The 20,161-nt window shown below is 46.6% G+C and overlaps 1 protein-coding gene across 1 annotated transcript in view; it reads left to right on the top strand.

Annotated features, from left to right (window-relative positions):
* Positions 1-20,161, top strand: part of ATP6V1D (ATPase H+ transporting V1 subunit D) — a 92,957-nt gene that overhangs the window by 15,098 nt on the left and 57,698 nt on the right. The window contains exons 2-4 of the mRNA XM_018570916.1: positions 8,875-8,992; positions 12,345-12,424; positions 18,160-18,227. Of these exons, the coding sequence (XP_018426418.1) occupies positions 8,875-8,992; positions 12,345-12,424; positions 18,160-18,227 (266 nt within the window). The remainder of the gene's footprint in view (positions 1-8,874; positions 8,993-12,344; positions 12,425-18,159; positions 18,228-20,161) is intronic.

Raw genomic sequence — 20,161 nt, 5'->3', positions numbered from 1 at the left:
AACTTTTTTGAGACGTTTTGCTGCCATCAATTTCAAAATTACCTTTTTTTAAATGGTGCATTTTCTCAGTTTAAACATTTGATATGTTTTCTATTGTGAATAAAACATAGGCAGATCATTACATTTTGTTTTTATGTGGATTTTACAAAGCGTTCCAACTTTTTTCGTATTGGGTTTATAAAAGGCAACGTGAGTTTCATGGTTAGTAGTGCTTTTGGGTGTCCCTTCCCTCAACAGTGTAGTCATTCCTTTGAGTGAGGAAAAGGTTGTTGGGGGTGGTAGAGGTGCAGACAGATGTGGAGAACCCTGCTCTGATATTGTATATGGTGCCAGTCTCATGATTATGTTAGCACCACAGGATCTGTAGCAGCTGTTGTTTATATGTGTATTTGTTATAGTTGTTTTGTTTTGTATATAAATCTTCTAGGGTTGAGGTAGCCCTAAACAGGACAGTCTTTATTCCATAATACAGTAATTACACTGTTTGGAACATTGATTTGAAATGTGATCTCTTTGCAGTTCACAACTAATGTCAATCCCTTCTCACATGCACAGTTCTTTTGTGGAATGGATTCCTTTCCAATGTAGCCACTTTTCTTTTATTTATATACTCTTTTTTTACAGTCTGTCTTTAATTTGTTACAAAGTCATGCACAGGGATGTTTATAGTGATATTAAAGCTTTAGGGGGTTTTTTTTCACTGGGAGGCAGGGTTTCCACCTGTCCAGGATTCAGCCAGACAGTCCGGGTTTTGAATGATTGTGTCCGTGTTTCATGGCAGCAGAAACCCGGACACAAGATGTCAGGTAGACAGGGACAACCAAAATTAAGATTGGGGCTACTGGCCCCCCACTGAAAATAGTCTCAACTGTGATATTTGCATATAAATGGATGGCGCTATTTACATATGAATGAGCCACAACTCATTCACCCAAAAAAAACTCTGCGTCGCTAGAGTGTGTTTGGGTTTTTCTTATGTTTCAAAGTTTTTATTAAGTTTTCAGCGGCATATAGGATACAAGACACAATGATCAACAGTGAGATGTATACATACATATCATAGAAACATGGAACCGATGATTTTTGACCAATGGCGTGAACTTGCGGGTGAATGGTCACCAGGTTTTGCAGGATGATGTCATGTCGGGGTGGGCTTGGGACTACCCGGATAAGGGAATCTTGCCATTGAGGACCAAATTTGTTGCCATTTCTCTGGTGGTTGTGATGTTCCTAGGTCCCTCTCCCATTTCCCCACGTAGGGGTGTCTGTTAGGAGAGGTCAAAGAATTTAACTGGGAGTAGATCAGCGAGACCAGTTTAGGACTGAGTGGGTTGCGTTTACAGGTATGCTCAAATACAGTTAGGCCTGCCCGAGGTGGAGATTGTGTGAGTGCTGATTTAGCCCAATGTCGAATTTGGAGATATCTGAAATGTTCGGCGAGCGGTGCTCCCTTTCTGTCCCTGAAATATTCCCAGCGGCGGACCGATTCACCGTCTAGCAGATCATAGAGGTATGTCAGTCCAGTGGAAGCTCCCCCCTGGATACGCCACTGGTGTGTGTGTGTCCTATCAGTATGTATTTATGTGTATATGTGTGCAGTGTCAGTATACGGTATGTGTGTGTTTTTTTCCCACAGGTTTAATTTGTATCACAGAGGACCAACAAATTCACACAATAACTCACAAACAGAAATATGCGCACACACATAGAAACACGCCTCCCCCCACAACCAGAAATACACACAATAAAGCCCCATTCACACCTGTAAGTTTAGGTACAATTAGGGATTCCTGCAGCAGGAATTCCTAATCTGGCGTTTACAATCGGCACAATCGGTTTACAATCGGCAGCTGTCACCTATTCAAGTTAATGATCGGGTGACAACCGCTGCATTTGAACGCAAGTGTATCGCATGTAATTGTATGTGATATGATTACATGAAGTTAGGATAGGAATCAATCCCTAGAGTGATTGTTTTCTAACTGCGTTTTCTAAAAGCCGACACTTAGCGGGGAGTAGAGACCGCTGTGCCTCTGCATTCCCCGATGCTGCCTTGGTGCCTCTGCTGCTGCCCCCTTGCCCCTGCTGCTGCCCCGTGCCCCCCTTCTGCTAGCGGTAGAAAGCTGGGATCAAGTCTCCCATCCAATGGCTGGGAGCAATAGCCAGCCTGCTATTGGCTATTTAAATTTGTTTCTTCTGGGGCTATGACACCAATTAAAAATGATATATATAGATCTAGATCTATCTAAATTAGCAGCACAATAACAATAGGTCCTGTGCCATTTTACTTTGAATCCAATATACAGTAACAGTAGCGGCCAATGAACCCTACCATCCTGTACACTGCGATAAAAAAAGTTTGTAATGCCAAAAGGCGCGCTGTCAAGGGGCATAAAAATATGAGTAAAAAATTGTCTATCCAAACTGAGTAGAAAAGGAATAAGGCCCCTTTCACGTGGCCAGTCCGATCGGGTCCACCTGTCAGTTTTTCAGGCGGACCCGATCGGATGCCCAATGTAAGCCCCCCCCCGGCTAGGATCACAAAAATAGATGAATCAGAGATCTGTTTTCGCTGGACTGGATCATGCCGGATCTGGGGTAATCCAATATAAAACGGACATGTGTCCTTTTACATCCGTTTCCTCATAGCCAGACACGGGGTCCAGTAATTGCAGTTTTTTTCCTTCATTGCAAGATGGAGGAAAATACTGTACGGACACTGATGTCAACATGGTGACATCCGCTCCGTACTGCTGTGATCAGATCCGTGAGGATCCGTGCATCCTGATGTTGATCAGCCCGTGTGAAAGGGGCCTAAAACTTCCAGTCTTTGACCTCATTAAGGAAATTAACACAGAAGGCCTCAAGCCTCTAACATGGTCAAAAGTCCGCACATAATATTCAGTGAATGTAATGCTAAAAAAAAAAAAAAAACAACTGTAAGAGACTGAAGAGACTATGGGCATGCTACAGGAGGTGGTCAGGGATTGAAGGCATGCTACAGGGGATGGTCAGGGATTGAAGGCATGCTACAGGAGATGGTCGGAGATTGAAGGCATGCTACAGGAGATGGTCGGAGATTGAAGGCATGCTACAGGAGATGGTCGGAGATTGAAGGCATGCTACAGGAGATGGTCGGAGATTGAAGGCATGCTACAGGAGATGGTGACAATGCTATAGCAGTTGTTGGAGACTGGGGACACTTCAGGAGAGAAAGTCATAGTAACAGGCACATTATATGAAAACTGTAATAGAATAACAAGAGATTAAAGCAGTATTAAAGGCTGGGCGTTTTTTACCTTAACGCATGCTCTGCATTAAAGTAAAAAAACGCCCAGTCCCTTTCTGACTCCCCCATCTCTTGCCGCAGTGCTGTGTGTGTCTATGGATGCACACAGCTACTGCGGGCACGGCCGGGAACAAGCACACATGGGTGCCTTCACAGCAGCAGCTGCACTGGCAGGGGGAGAGGATGTGGGTACCCACTAGAAAACAAGGAATTGAAAAATTAAGAAGAAAAAAAAAATTAAGATCTAGAATAAAGGCAGCCTCCCAGTAGGGTTGCCACCTTTTCTTCAAGAAAAACCCAAACACGGGGGGCGCTAGTGAGCAGCCGACTAGCATGGACGTCTAAAACGGCTCCACACCACCCGGGCGTGTGATCGAACATAACCCCGATCCTCTCCTACCTGCACCCCGCCTTACAGCCTGACTCCCTAGACCCTCCGGCATCACCATGGGCAAAAATCAGCCGCAGACCCGGTCCCAGCAGAAGATGCCGGGCTCCTCAAAATCGCGGCCTGAATCCAAGATGGCGGCCTCGCCGGCCGGCCACTCGCCTGAGCTGTTGGAGTCAGCAAACGACTCCTCCAATGATGGATTCTCCCCTCAGCCTCCAGAATCGCAACAGGGGACTGAGGTCAGAGATGCAGCCCTCCTGGACAAATTTAAGGTACTCCTGCAGAGGGAGCTGAAAACTGCAACTGACAAGCTGGCAACACATTTATCCAGAGACATTAGGGAGCTGGGCACCAGGATACACGACATTGAATACAAGGTGGATGACTAGTTAGGATCTCGTTTGGAACTCGTTTCCTGTGGTCCGTAAGTTATTCTGACCCCCTCCCACAGTTAGGGGTTAACCCCGTTAACAGACTACCTTGGTGTTATACAAGGCCACAATTGACTCTGCGGTATGCCCACAAGGGGTCTCCGCGTTGATGCTCTGACTGCTTTCAGGCCCCGACTCCACTCATTCTATCGAGGTCCTGACCCCGGCACACCATGGATTGTCCACCGGCTCAGATGCCCACTGATGGGGCTGGTGGACGAGGACGCCCACGGGGCCCATAGCCCGGAGCCTGATGCTAGTCTACCGCTAGGCTTATAACCCATGTCTATTATACTGAACCTGTTAGCCCCTGTCATTGTTGGCACTGTTATTGTTCTTCTGATTGTTGTTTTTTGCAATGTTGTTTTCCTCACCGACATATAGGCTCTGCATGCCATCCCACAGGCCTCATACCGATCCTCACCATCCACTCAATTTAACTGGAGACTGAATGATTCCCTTCTCTCTTTTGCCAACTCGGCTCAACATATTCAACTGTGCCTTTCCCGCTGTTTTTCCGCAAAATGCACTGTCACTTCCCCGATTTCTCTCTGGGAAGCCCATAAAGTGACTCTACGAGACGAGCTCATCAGTCTGGCCTCCCGGTAAAAGAGGGAGCGGAACAAAAGGGTGTCTGACCTCTCCTTGACGTTGGGGAGGCTCGAGTCTGACTGGAACATGGCCCCCTCAATTCCTCTGCGGAAAAAGATTGACTCGGTTCGATTGGAACTGAATCTCCTCTTAAATGACTCAGCGGAAAAACAGCTTCGTTGGACTAGACGGACGTTTTATGCGTGCGCCAACAAACCTGGCCCTTTAATGGCCAACATGCTAAAATCTAAACCGAAGGCCAGGCCCCCGGTCAGACTCTGCCTCCCCAATGGTAACACTACGGAAAACCCCTCCACCATCCTCAACCGCTTTACCGCTCTACTTTCTAAACTATACGGCAAGCCCTCAACCTTTCAAGCCCACCAGGCCAAAGCGTTATTTGCTGGGGTGGACTTGCCCTCGCTCACGGAGAGCATGAGCGCCCTTATGGCCCAAGACATTTCCCCCGAGGAGGTCATTATGGCCATCAAGTCCCTCAAGACCTCCAAGACACCCGGCCCGGATGGATTTTCGGCTACATACTACAAAAAATATTCAGACACTTTAGCCCCCCACTTGACGGCCATGTTCAATTCTCTAAAGACCAATAACACCCTCCACCCGTCCTCCCTACTGGCCCACATAGTCATGATCCCAAAACCTGAGAAAGACGCCCTCGACCCGCACAACTTAATAACCCCCTCCACCCGGCCTCCCCACTGGCCCACATAGTCATGATCCCAAAACCTGAGAAAGACGCCCTCGACCCGCACAACTACAGACCCATTTCATTACTGAACATCGACGTCAAATTACTAGCTAAGATACTGGCCACCCGCATGAATACAATCCTGCCGGATTTAATACACCGTGACCAAGTGGGGTTTGTTCCCAATAGGCAGGCCTCAGACAATACCCAGAAAATCATCCACCTCATCCATCACATGCACTGTACTAACACTCATACACATCGCCTCAATAGTCAGCTTTTTCCAGTCCCCCCACAACCCACTTTGGGTAGACCTAGAGGCAACACAGTGTAGCCCATATTCATTACGAGCCCTGCCGCTCCTGTGACTGTCCCGAGTGACGAGTCCCGATCCTTGCCTCTGCTGCGGCTGCCACAACTACATACAGCTTTCCCTCTGTGTCACAGACTTTACTGCAGTTCATTGTAAAAAAAACATTGTACAATGAACTACAGTAAAGTCTGTGGCACGGAGGGACAGCTGTATGTACCGGCGGCTGTGCGTGTGCGGGGATCTTCTGAATGAAACAGGTCTTTGGCAGCTGCATGTCATTGGCAATGACTGATAGCTTGGCGGAGGCGGAGCCGATACCCTCTCCTGTGACCCCTCCCCTCCATTGGTCGCCAAGGACACAGAAGAAGAGGTACTGCAGCCTGCATATGTTAGGTGAGGTTGGGGGGAGTCTGTGGGTAATGACTGGCTTGGGGGGAAAGAGGGGATTGGGGGACTAGCTGGGCTGGTGGTATTCAGCATTGCTGTATAATGATTATACAGCATTGCTGAATACCACCAGCCAGGGGCGGACTTAACCCTTCGCCGTCTCTCTGCCGCTACAGATGCGGCTTTCTAATCGCGCAGCTGCTCGCTCCTCAAGGGGGGTACTCGGGAGGCCCTAGCGGGCGGCCCTCTAACATGCCTGATTAAAGGGCCACAAAAAGAAAAAAAAAAACACAGCGCTCTTTCAGGGATGCAGGGCATGCGTGGGTGAAAATGATGTGGATTGCTGCTCAAAAAACAGGAGGAGGACCCTGTGAACGTAATACTGAGGCACTGAGAGCGCAAATCCGAAAGTATAAATGGTGTGATTTGGGTGAAAAATTATTTTAAGAAGGGGAAGAACTTACTTGTGGTGTCAGAAATCCGGGCGCGGTGGCGATTCTGGCGCTGCAGGAAGTGATGTGTAATATTGTTCAATTTACGGTGGTCTCCAGGTGAAGGAGTAGGGGTGAAACAGGACTTGTCCTAGGGGTTGGCCATGGCGGCTGGGAATGGTATCATCATTGAGTGCTATGTGTGCCGAGTCTGTTTTGCATGTGTGGACAGTGAGGGGGGATGCTGATAAGTGATAAGGGGTGTTCGCGTGTGTACCAATCGTTGCGGTTTTCTCATATAATAAATTCACAACGCCAGATAGTCTCAACTCCACATACAAACATTCATATACGGCACTATGCCCTTCACACTGTCCGTCCCCGTAGCTCCGCCCACCTGTCATTTTTGAAACCCGGCGGCAATTGCCGTCAAACAAATGTTTGCTTACCCACATACATCAATAATCATGGCCACACACGAACACCCCTTATCACTTATCAGCATCCCCCCTCACTGTCCACACACGCAAAACAGTGTTCAACCTCAGCCCGAGCCAGCAGAGCGACCGCAGCACACTCCACCCGCAAAACTCCGCCCACTGTTTTTTAAACCCGGCGATTCTCACGCCAATGCTACACGCTTTGTATTTTCGAGCTTGAGAAAGAGGATCTCCTCGAAACGCGTTGCTCACGTCACATGGCCCTGTGCACCCCCCCTTAACCGACTGTCACTTTCACTCCATCACATTTAAAACAAATATCGCTGCTAAGACCAGAGGCAGCTTCCCTATCAGCCCTTCAGCACACATAGCACTCAATCTATATCTGCCCTCAGCTTCAGCCCTCGACCTCTGAGCTCACTACTACATTTGATGATACCATTCCCAGCCGCCATGGCCAACCCCTAGGACAAGTCCTGTTTCACCCCTACTCCTTCACCTGGAGACCACCGTAAATTGAACAATATTACACATCACTTCCTGCAGCGCCAGAATCGCCACCGCGCCCGGATTTCTGACACCACAAGTAAGTTCTTCCCCTTCTTAAAATAATTTTTCACCCAAATCACACCATTTTATACTATTGCCTCTGATTAAAGGGCCACATCTGCCTTATCCAGCCAGCCCGGATCGCCTCGGTATGCGATCCGGGCTGGCTGGATCAGGCAGACGCGGCCCTCTAATCAGGCATGTTAGAGGGCTGCCCGCTGGGGCCTCTCGAGGACCCCCTTGAGGAGCGAGCAGCTGCACATTTAGAAAGCCGCATCTGTAGCGGTGCAGGTGGCAGAGAGACGGCGGAGGGAGGGGGCCACTGCACCTGCAGCCAGGGGCTTCATTTAGTGGGGGAGGGGGGTTTGGTGACGGGCCCTCCGGCATCTGCTGCGGGCAAACTGGCTGGTGCGGCCACAAGAGAGCCTCCACTACCAACCAGGCCCCGGGAGCCCCCACTGACCACCAGGGTAAGGTGACCAGTTTTTTTTTTTAAGGGCTCATTCACACTGGAATCAGCCGGCACGCACAGCTCCTTGCTGCGTGCACAGCCGTATCAGGCAGCTCCCGGGAAGGACAGGTGCTGCGTGTGATTAGTACACAGCCCCTGTTCTTCTCTATAGGACTACATGGCCGTAAGCCGCCCTACGCTCACCCGTCCTGTACATCGGTGTGGGTGAGCGTACTCATATGCTCGTACGGACGTGCAGGGCGGGTGAGCGTAGGGGGGCGTACTGGCCGTTTTCTGGCAGTGCCCCTCCCGAGAATAGACTCTGGATCCGCCCCTGACACACACACACAAACATTAAGGCCCCATTCACACTGAGCGATATTGAGCGACTTTTTCCTATTGGGCTGTATGCAATCAGGAGCAAAATCGCTCGAAAAAAGGGTCATGTAAGAGCTACAAGCGATATTGAGCGACGAGATGTGAGCAGCTCCATTGAAATGGATTGGAGAAGCTACATAGAGCGATATCGCGGGGAAATATGCCGTAGGGGATCCAAAAGGGTTTTTTATTTTCCCTGTTGGAACTGTATTGGGTTTTGTTGGTCGAAGTTTTATATTTATTTTTTGCCATGTTTGTTACGCGCTCAGGACTCTACTGAGCTCAATGGGAACCCGCCGCAAACGCAGCACACGATTGCATGCGAGAACACGCATACATGGCACGCGTTCATGGAATTCGCAAGTGTGAATGTGGCGATAGTCTTCATGTTTGTATTTCATGATGTTTAAGTGAGCACTGCCACAGAATGCCTCCTTAAACTATTTTAACATTATGTTCAAATACGTTGACTCTTAACTGCCAGTAGTAAACCTCATTTGTATTCTACCTTAAGGGCCCAAACCATCATGAAAGCTCGTCTGAAAGGTGCCCAGACAGGACGCAATCTTCTTAAGAAAAAGTCTGATGCCTTAACCCTACGCTTCCGACAGATCCTGAAGAAAATTATTGAGGTACAATTTGAAGAAAAAAGAAAAAAAAATATTTAGTTTTTACATTTATTTGCACACTTAACATTTATAAACTGACTGTCCAAAAAAATGGCACACACTAATATTTCATTGGAGCTCCTTTAGCTTTGATTATAGCATGACATTATTTTCATAAGGTTATGCGATGTCATAATATTTATTTCCGTCCAAAGTTGCATTCATTTTTCACCAAGATCTTGTACTGATGATGGCATAAAGTCTTCTCCAGCACACCCCAAAGATTCTCAATGGGGTTAAGGTCTGGACTTTTATGTCTCATGTTCTCTGATCCACTCTTTCCCATTTTGAGCCCGATGAATCCTGGTATTGTAATCTTGGAATATGCCTGTGTCACAGGGGCGTACTGGGCCGGTGGGCAGGGTGGCAATTGCCCCCCGGCCTCTCTGATGCCACCGCGAACGGCCCCTTGACCCCGGCCGCTGCCACCTGCACCCGGCCGCCCGCCCTCTGTATAATGTATTGCTGGGATTTGTTGTACTCCTATATAGCTGGTGGTATTCTGCATTGCGCTGTATGGGGGACTACAAACCCCAGCAATAATACATTATACAGCGCAATGCGGAATTCCATCAGTTATAACGTACTTTTGCTGGGACTTGTGCTGTATAATGTATTATTGCTGGGATTTGTAGTCCCCAATACAGCAAAATGCAGAATACCACCAGCTATAGAGGACTACAAATCCCAGCAATAGTACATTATAGCTGGTGGAATTCCACATTGCGCTGTATAATGTATTGCTGGGATTTGTAGTCCTCTATAGCCGGTGCCATTTTGCATTGATTGCTGTATAATTTTACACTTTCCATTTCACTATATTGCACACCACACTTTTTTTTTTCTTATTTCCACCGCTCCAAGCTTGCTCCTGTGATGGACTACAATCTCAATACAAACTAGTAGTCCTTCACTGGAGCTTTTTGTTTTGGAGCAAAGAGCCAGCACCTGGCGTTCCGCATTGGCCACCTGAAAGCCTAATTAGGGAGCTGCCTCTGCTGCACACACACGCACCCGTGAAACTCTCTGGACCCCTGGTGAGAGCCCGCACAGCCCACCTGAGACCCTTTAGACATCAGGCGGAGAACCCAGAGCAACAGAGTATGTAGCTTCATATTATTCTGCATTGCGCTGTGTAATGTATTGCTGGGATTTGTAGTTCTCTGTAGCTGATGCAGTTCTGCATTGCTGTATAATGGTATTGCTGGGAATTGTAGTTCTCTATAGCTGTTGGTAGTCATTATTGCTGGGATTTATAGTCCGCTATAGCTGATGGTATTCTGCATTGTTGTGTAATGTATTGCTTGGAATTGTAGTTCTCTAAAGGCAATGCCATTCTGCAATGCTGTACAATGTATTTCTGAGTTAGTGGCAGAACTACCGGTGTCGCAGCAGTAATGCACACGCACAGCCCTGACGTGGCATCCCTCCACTACCAGTGTGCTTTACATTTCCTAAACCGATAAATACATTCACACTACTGTTACAAGGATGGCAAAAGTGGCAGACGGGCGGGCAGAAGGCAGGGAAGAGGTAGAGCGGGAGGGGGGCCAAGTTGCCGCACCATGGGCCTCTGGGTTGTACTTACCCCCTGGGCTAAAAGTTGCCAGTCAGCCCCTGCTGTGTCATCAGGGAAGAAAAAACATCCATTGATGGAAAAAACTGGTCATTCAGTATATTCAGTTAGGCAGCTGACCTCATTTATGGGCACATAATATTGCTGAACCTAGACCTATTATCCAATGGAAGGCTCTTACCTATTTGTGTAGCTAAATGCAGATGGTGCTTTTTTATTATTTTTTTGAATGGTATAGCACAAATAATAAAATGTTTTTGTAGCATAGGTGCTGGGTTAAACTGTATGTCTAATAGAATGATTTGTGTTTCTGCCTGGAGATCCGACTTGTTAAAGTATTACCCTTAATTAGAAATGCAGGTTTGCTTGTTAAACCGATCCGTAACCAAGACGAAGCATATACAAAAAAGGTTTAACCCGCTAAGAGGTAGCTGGTTGAAAGCGGTAAACTAAGGATCCGGACAAGCAAATTCATTGCAAAGAAGTATAAATGTATTTAGAAAAATCAATTGGGACATAACCATTTGGTCATTATCTACCATTAAAAACATTGAAGCATGACAATCAATTTTGTAAATAGACAGTTGTATCAAAAATAGATGCTCTCATTAATAATACATTTGTATCACGACCCTGGATGAGGGCGACTGGTGTACTGAATATATCAACACCAGTCAAGCTCCCACCAAAGGACTCTCTATGTTGGAAAACCTATAGAAACAAACTTTTGTGGCTGTAAAAATGAACCCAAACAGACAATTGGAGAGAAAAAATTCCTAATGGTATAGCTCAAATCAAAGTTGATAATTCTGGTATGTGTCTCCTTTACTTATGATCTTAAGTTAACGAGTGTTCATAGGGTTGCAATCGTTGTATGGATTTTGTTTCTCTTCTCAGGTAGACTACCAGTGTCAATTTAGCCGTATGCACGGTTAACCCGTATTTAGCTGGCCCGATAGGAGTCAATTCTACTTGCGTAATGACTTGCAGATGGAGGCTTTTGATAATTAGAGAAATGAAACACCGAAACAAAAACAAAATAATGTGGCTCCTTGTTGAACTACTTGGTTGATATTTTGTAACTTCGATATGTTTCCCCTTTACTTTACTCCTCCATCTGCAAGTCATTACTCAAGTAGGATTGACTCCTATCGGGTCAGCTAAATACGAGTTAACCGTACATACGGCTAAATTGGTTATATCCCAATTGATTTTTCTAAATAAATTTATACTTTTTTTCAATTAATTTGCTTGTCCGGATCCTTTGTTAACCGCTTTGAACCAGCTACCTCTTAGCGGGTTAAACCTTTTTCGTACAAACTGTATGTCTAGCCATTTCTTTTTATAGTGTGGAAAAGTGTTAGAACCCCTGTTGGGGTTTCACTGCTATGCAAGCTTCTGTTAGAAATATTTCTTCTCACTTCCTGTCCTGCTGACAACATTTTACTAGACATATACCTTCACTTCCTGCCCCATAGACACAAAAGGAAGTGAGATGAAATCTCTCCAACATGAGGTAAAGGTCTCTTAGGCAGTGTTCACCAGAACAAGTGTCTCAAGACAACTCAAAATATTGAATTTACTTTCTTTTTCAGTTTTTTCGTGGCAGATAAAGAGAGCAATTCTTCTTTATTGGGACAAAATGAAAATTTGAGGGGGGTTTCAACATCTCCCCACTGTATCCAAAACTAAGCAAAAAATCTTGTGCATCACTTGTAATCATTAATTTATATGTTATAGACCAAAATGCTAATGGGAGAGGTTATGAGGGAAGCTGCTTTCTCACTTGCTGAAGCCAAATTTACAGCAGGGGATTTCAGGTAAGCAATGCAATGACTGAGGATATAGCAGTATAAAGTTAGGTTATCTTGTATGATTTTGCAGTAGCAGAGAATTTGTCTGCCCTGCTGTGCCTGTGTGTTTTGTGTGCTTGCTCTGAGGAAGGGGTTGGTTACCCCGAACTGCATAAGCACGGCCCCCCCTTTGGTGTGCACCCACTATACAGCGTTCTTTGTTCTGTTATTGATATGCCTGGTTTACTTTATATATAGTGAGTAGAACTTATTTTCTCTAGTCACCTTCCAGGACAGCATTAGAGAGATAGGCTCCTCCCACCGGAAACAGGAAACACATCACCCACACCTAGAATAAAAAAGAGTACCAGCCTAGCACACTTCAGTTATTTTGTGTTTCCTCCGGCCGAGCAGGACATCGTAACGTTTGTTATTTTTTCTTAGGCCTTCGTGTTAGTGAGCAGGGGCTTCCCCCCGGCATGGAGTACAGCAAAGGGTCAGTGGACCTGGGGTACCCATGACGGGGGGCTTCCAGGACAGCCCCAACTGTCAATCAATGTTTAGATTGCCTGTAGTTTCCTGCATAAGTGTATGCATGGCAACTAACCCTTGGTGTTGTGGACTCAGGGGAGTCCCCCTATTTGCAGGACCTCTGCTTCATGGTTTTCAAGGTTGTGTGTTTCTTGCTGGTTTTTTGTTTTTTTACTTGCCTGTAACGCAGCAGCTTCTGGGCTCCTACAGCTGCTTCGGCGGCGGTTCTCTGCGGCATTCCCTCCGGTTGCTAGACGCGGTCTAGGGCAGCAGTGATTCAGGAGTGGCCGGCAGATGGAAAGGAGCCGCGGGTACGGCGGTCCCTCGTGGTGGGGGAAGATACGTTCCGGTGCATGAGACGTAAGGGCGGAAGTGACGCGTATCGCGCACTTCCGATCGGGACCGCTCCGAGTCTGACGTCACTTCCGGGAGCAAAGGTCATAGGACCCAGCACTTCCGCGTTTCGCCAACCGCTCGGTACACGCTGCAGATGTCCAACACAGCGGAAGCAGTAGGTCGCAAGTCCCTTGCGTTGCCCACACACGCAAGGGGGGGCACCAATGGCGGGGCACATGAGCTGGAGTCGGAGGGGCCAGGGGGCCTAGCTGGAGACTCAACTTCCACAATGGCAGCATTTGATCTGGGGGATCCTGGCCCGGCAGCTCTAAGGTAAGAGAGGGGGAGTTCCCCATTCCTCTTACCGGGTATTTCTCAGTGTTTGGGGACATGAGGAAAGGGATGGACACAGTGTTGGAGGATTGCTGATTCTTAACATGGCTTGGTCTTTTTTGTTTTGCAGAAAACAGCTGCAGCAAATCGATCTAGCAATAGGAAGTGTGCACAATGCAGTACGAAGTATTCGTCCACATCCGAAAAACCTCTGTGCCAGTCCTGCATTGGGAAATTGGTTAAGGATGAATCCTCTAGCATGTTCAAAAATCTGTTGGATTCCATGCGGGAAGAAATGATGTCTCCCTTTCAGTCATTCCGCACGGTCATACAGGAGGCGGATCTGACTGGTAGCCATGCAGTGGCAGTCCCTTCATGTTCAGGGATGTACGTTCCCCTTCAGGCGGCCTCACGGCCAAGCATTGCATCTGAGAGGGCTGCTACGGTGTCGGATTCTTCCGCTGACTCCGAAGAGGATGCAGGGTTAGAGTCAGGAGAGGACACGGGACCATCTCAGGGGGGATATCTGTTCCCCGCGCACAAGACCAACGAGCTCCTCAAGTCAGTATGGGATACGCTGAGTATATCCGAGGAGCAAGGGGAGCTGTCTATACACGACAGATTATATAAAGGGCTACAGCCCAAAAAGGGCCGCACATTTCCTGTTCACCAGTCTATCAAAGAGGTGGTGAAGACGGGAGTGGAATGATCCAGAACGAAAAGTGTTTTTTTCTTCCAAGCTGAAAAGGAGATTTCCCTTTTTAAAGCGGAAGACTCTGAGGTGTGGGAAAAATGTCCAAGGGTGGACACTTCCCTGGCAAAATTTTCAAAGAACACGGATCTGTCCTTTTGAAGATATGGACCTGCTTAAAGATCCCATGGATAAGAAGGCTGAAACACTGCTCAGACGGGCTTGGGAAGCCGCGGGGGTTGGTTTCAAGCCAGCAGTGGCTGTTACTTGTATGGCCAGAACTCTGGACGTCTGGCTGTCACAACTAAAAGAGCATCTGAATGCAGGGACGCACAGAGCCACGATCGTGGATTCTCTGCCAGTGCTAGAAAAGGCTGTAGCCTATATAGCGGATACTTCTATGGAAGCGGTGAAGATCTCGGCCCGTACCACGGCCCTTATCAACTCGAGCAGGAAAGCCCTGTGGTTGAAGACTTGGCCGAGAGATGTGACATCAAAGACCAAGCTCTGTGAAATCCCGTTTGGGGGTGACCTCTTGTTCGGTCAGGAACTGGAAAGAGTGCTTGACCGATCAGCAGATCGGAAAAAAGGATTTCCCCTCCCCAAAAAACAGGGGAAAAAGGGTTTTAAAAATCAGCGTTATCAGCCGAGTAAAAGAGGTCCTCCACGTAAAGACCGAGGGGGACAATTCAAAAATCGGAATTGGGAGAACAAGAAGGGGAAAGAGAAAAGCAATTTCTTTTTTACCCCCCCTCAACCCCCCAAGACACAATGACAGAGCAGCCGTTGTGGGAGGAAGATTGAGGGATTTCCTCCCGCAGTGGCTTCAGATTACAGACAGCATATTTGTTCTGAATCTGATACGCAGAGGTTGCAGAATAGAGCTGCTGCAAATCCCTCCCTCCAGATTTTTGGTGACTTGTCTCTCTCTCGATCCAGTCAAATCCACAGAAATGACGTCAGCAATACAAAACCTTCTACTCCAAGAAGTAATATGTCCGGTGCCAGTCACGAAAGAAAAAACGGGGTTTTACTTGCATGTATTCCTCAGGAGAAAACAGTCAGGGGATTCAGGGTTATACTGAACCTGAAACCCCTGAACAAAGTCGTGCGCTACAAAAGATTCCGGATGGAATCGATCTACATGATCAGGGAATTATTACTCCCAGGTATGTTTCTGGCCACGGTAGACTTAAGATATGCCTACCTTCATATACCGATGGCGGAGGAGGCCCAGAGGTTGCTAAGATTTGCAATAAAAGGGCCCGGAGAGACGTTACACTTCCAATACAAGGCACTGCCGTTTGGCCTGTTATCAGCCCCGAGGGTGTTTATGAAGGTCCTGGCGGAGGCTTTGGCTCCTCTCAGGCTACATGGGATAGGGGTAATTCCTTATCTGGACGACCTACTATTTTTTGCCAGCGACCAGGAATCTCTCAGGGGGAACCTCGCTGGGGCCATGGCCCACCTTCAAAACCTGGGTTGGCTCATAAACACAGAGAAATCTCAATTGCTGCCGTCACAAAGGGTGGTATTTTTGGGGTACCGGGTGCACACGGAGGCAGAGCGCATGTTACTTCCGGACGAAAAAGTGGAGAAACTGATAGCAGAGACGAGAGTCATCTACGCGTCAGCAGAGGTGTCTTTCAGACGAATCATGAGGCTCATGGGCCTCATGACAACAGCCATACCAGCGGTAACATGGGCTCAGGTACGTTCCAGATCCCTCCAGAATTTCCTTCTGGCAGAATGGGACGGTCAAAGGGAATCTTTGGACAAGGTAATAGCTCTACCCGGAAGGGTGAAGCTGTCTCTACTATGGTGGCTGGAGGCCGAGCACCTGTCAGGGGGAAGGTTGTGCAAATCACGACAGATGCGAGTGCGTGGGGATGGGGGGCACATCTCCAACAGCACATGCTTCAGGGTTCCTGGGACAGGGACTGGAGCTCCAAGTCCTCAAATATGAGGGAACTAAAAGCGATGGAATGTGCACTACTGGGGTTCACTCCCCACGTCGTGAGCAAGCGCGTAAGGATTGCGTCGGACAACGCTACAGCGGTGGCATATATAAACAAACAGGGGGGCACAAGGTCTCATACCCTCCTGTCACTGACCGAGGACATTCTACTCTGGGCAGAAGGGAATCTGTTGTCCTTATCGGCAGTACACGTGCAGTGCAGCCTAAATGTCCTGGCAGACGCACTGAGCAGGAGAAAATTTCTCCAGTCAGATTGGAAACTGAACGATCAGACTTTCCAAGCGATCACGGAAAGGTGGGGGATGCCGCAAGTGGATCTCTTCGCCTCAAAAACCAACAGGAAAGTGGGTCAGTTTTTTTCGCTAGTTTGGGAGGAGGGGACCTTAGGGGTGGATGCGTTATTGCACCCCTGGGGGCCCCAGCTGCTTTACGCTTTTCCCCCAATAGGTTTGATTCCAGGAGTCATCAAGAAGGTGGTGGAGGATAAAGCTTTGCTTATCCTGATCTCTCCTTTCTGGCCAAAAAGGCCATGGTTTGGCCCTCTACAAAAATTGAGCATCCAACCACCTTGGATACTCCCAATCAAGGAGGATCTACTTCGGCAGGGATCGGCGATGCATCCACGCCTAGACTATTTGACCCTAACAGCCTGGTTTCTGAGAGGGACCTGCTGTTAGGGAAAGGGCTGTCGGACAGGGTGGCTATACACCAAGCGTATGATCTATGATCTATGAAGCGTATGATCTACAAAACCTGAAAATACCACAGCCGGTGACGGCACACTCGACGAGGGCCTTGGCTCCTCCTGGGCAGAAAGAGCAGGGGCTACCCCAGATCAGATTTGCAGAGCAGCAACCTGGTCCAGTTTCTCTACATTCGTCAAACACTATAGAGTGGATCTGACGTCAAGCCAAGATCAGGCTTTCGGAAGGAAAGTACTGCAAGCCGTGGTCCCGCCCTAAATTGTGAGTATGGTGCTCATTTATCCTCTCTAATTCTGTCCTGGAAGGTGACTAGAGAAAATTGGAGTTACGTACCTGGTACCTCTGTTTCTAGGAACCTTCCAGGACAGCAGGGATTCCCACCCGATTAATGGAGTGGCTTGCTGTGAGTTGCCGTACGTTGTGCGGAGACGTATATATATATATATACATATGTATAATTCTGTATGTGTACACCTTTTGCATATATATATATATATATAGATAGATAAATATAGATATCTATCTATCTATCTATATGTATATATATATATAGATATGTATAATTCTGTAGGTGTACATCTTCCAGGGGATGGAGTAGTAATGCGGTATCCTTCGGTTCTTATGATTTAACTGAAGTGTGCTAGGCTGGTACTCTTTTTTTATTCTAGGTGTGGGTGATGTGTTTCCTGTTTCCGGTGGGAGGAGCCTGTTTCTGGTGGGAGGATCCTATCTCTCTAATGCTGTCCTGGAAGGTTCCTAGAAACAGAGTTACCAGGTACGTAACTCCAATTTTTTAATCCTTTATTTAATCATTTGGTCAATAAACATACTGCACTAGGAGGTGGCGCCTGCTCTGTGTTTTGTTGCATGTTGTCAAGATTCCAGTGACTCCCTGGTTGAGAGGGCAGCCCCGTGGTTCCTAGCATTGCCGGAGTGAGCACAAGTCCCATTGGTTTGCGCCAGCCTTAATCCTGCCTATTTTATATTGACGTTAAACACCCACAATCTTCTTGGTAGCCAGAGACGGTCTGATCTTTGTCTAGTCATGAGATGACAAAAGGTAGTTTGGGAGTTTGTTTCATGTGATGTGTGGATTTACGTTTTAGACTCATGTTATATTTCACATAACTTATTACTGTGTTGTTTACTGATTTTACACTTTTTTTAACAAATGTTTTCTCCCAAACAGTACAACTATTATTCAGAATGTGAACAAAGCACAAGTGAAGGTTAGAGCTAAGAAAGACAATGTTGCAGGTAATCAGGCCTTAATTATTGGAAACTGACTGTTAAAATCATATCAATGAAGTGTGCCTCAAGTACTCTATTAGTTTGCATATTTTGTTATTTTTGTAATATATGATAATGTTAATTTACATTCACGAGCCTTGGTTAGCTGCCAGAGTAAATCAGTCCCCAATATCCCCCCTTCTTTCTGTGTTTTTTCTTTTTTTTTGGGGGGGGGGGGGGTCCTGTACAGCAGATGCAGCATTGCATTGCTAGGAGCTGGTATTTTGCTGACACAGGCCTGGTCTCACACTGCCATTTTCTTCCAATCAGATTGCCAGGGGGGGTGGGGTGGTTGTAGTAGACAGCTATGGATATTATGTCAACGCTCAGGAGTCTTGTTTATTGATCAACATTGCAAATCTTTATATTAAATCATTTTGTTTTTCAAGAAATGGAAAGGCTATGGCACAACATTACCTAGAAAAGGTCATCCACAAAAAACAGTGAGTGTATAAGGAGATCATTAGAAACCAACCCAAGAGGTCAATGGTAAACCTGGATGTCAACCACTGCTCATCACCCATGAACACCATGCATTCAGTGTATTATGGTTATGGCATTATTATGTTGTCAGGATGCGTGAAGGAACTGGGCAATAGGGATTCAGCCAGATACAGGCAGTTCTAGACTCCTGACACAGGTGCAGAGATGGATCAACCAGCAGAACATGAACCTTAAGAGCTGTATTTGAAGCAACTGGGCCAGGACAGTCTATCCCTTGCCTCAACTGATGGCAGTCGTGCTCAGTAGATAAAGCAGAAGAAGGGCTTATCTTGTGAGAACAACTCTAGCAGGGAGTAATAAATAAAACTTTGTGATTGCTGACATAACAACAAGCATGGGAAGTTGACTATGCAGCTGATCAACCAACTGGCTGGCTACAGTCTGTTTCTAGAAGGATATAAACAGGCACAGCAGCTCAGATAGTTGCTGGTTTGGAAGGAAGAGGGGTGAGGGCAGAGACATGGAGTGCATTGGTAAGCATAGATGGTTTCTTTTTAAAGTGACACTAAACTCAGGAGTTAAACCTTAAAAATGCATTCAAGTACCTGAACTATTAACAATAATGTAGCTTATTTGTGAATCACTTGGCTGTAGGTCCTTAAATTATCTCTGAATTTGTGCTGAAAGAGCAGTATTACTTTATAAGGTTGTTTGTGGCACAGGTTCACTTTAAGCAGTTTAGACATGGAACACAGCAGGGTTTTTGTTCTTAACCACTTCAAGACCAGGTGTTTAGACCCCCTTCCTGGCCAGGCCATTTTTCAGTATTCGGCGCTGCAGTACTTTGACTGACATTTATTCCGTCATGCAACACTGTACTGAAATAAATTTTATACAATTTTTTGGGGACAGATAGAGCTTTATTTTGGTGGTATTTAATCACCACTGGGGTTTTTATTTTTTACTATAATTAGGAAAAATTTTGAAAAAAAAAAGTTTTTTTTTTTTTTACATTATGTTAGGAAACGCTTATTATTACCCAGTTTTTGGGTAAAATATAAAAGTCAGGGTCACGTCGGATAAATAGACACCAAACATGTCAACCTTTAAAATTGCGCGCACCCGCGAAATCGCAGAAAACTACCACACCCAAAATTGGCCATAGGCGACACTTTAAAAGCTTTTACCGCTCATCCGTTTAGTGTTATCAGTGATTGATGCCCCTAGACTTATTGCTCTCACTGTGATGTTCGCGGCGAAATTTGACATGTGCGGCGTAATGGGCGCAATCGTCGTTTTTGCACGTATGCGCCCCCGACGCATGTTTGCATGTGTGTATGTATGGGTGAGGACTTAAAAAAAATGTTTTATTCTTTTTTATGTGTTACGTTACATTTTTTTTGGGGGGGGGGACTTAAATTTATTTTTCCTTTTTTTTTGTTTTTTTTTTTTTTTTT

The sequence above is a fragment of the Nanorana parkeri genome, unplaced genomic scaffold, assembly GCF_000935625.1.
Source record: "Nanorana parkeri isolate BGI_ZX_2015 unplaced genomic scaffold, ASM93562v1 scaffold1630, whole genome shotgun sequence".
Taxonomy (NCBI): Eukaryota; Metazoa; Chordata; class Amphibia; order Anura; family Dicroglossidae; genus Nanorana; species Nanorana parkeri.
Note: the sequence above shows the minus strand (reverse complement) of the source record. Positions and strands in the feature narration are given on the sequence as shown.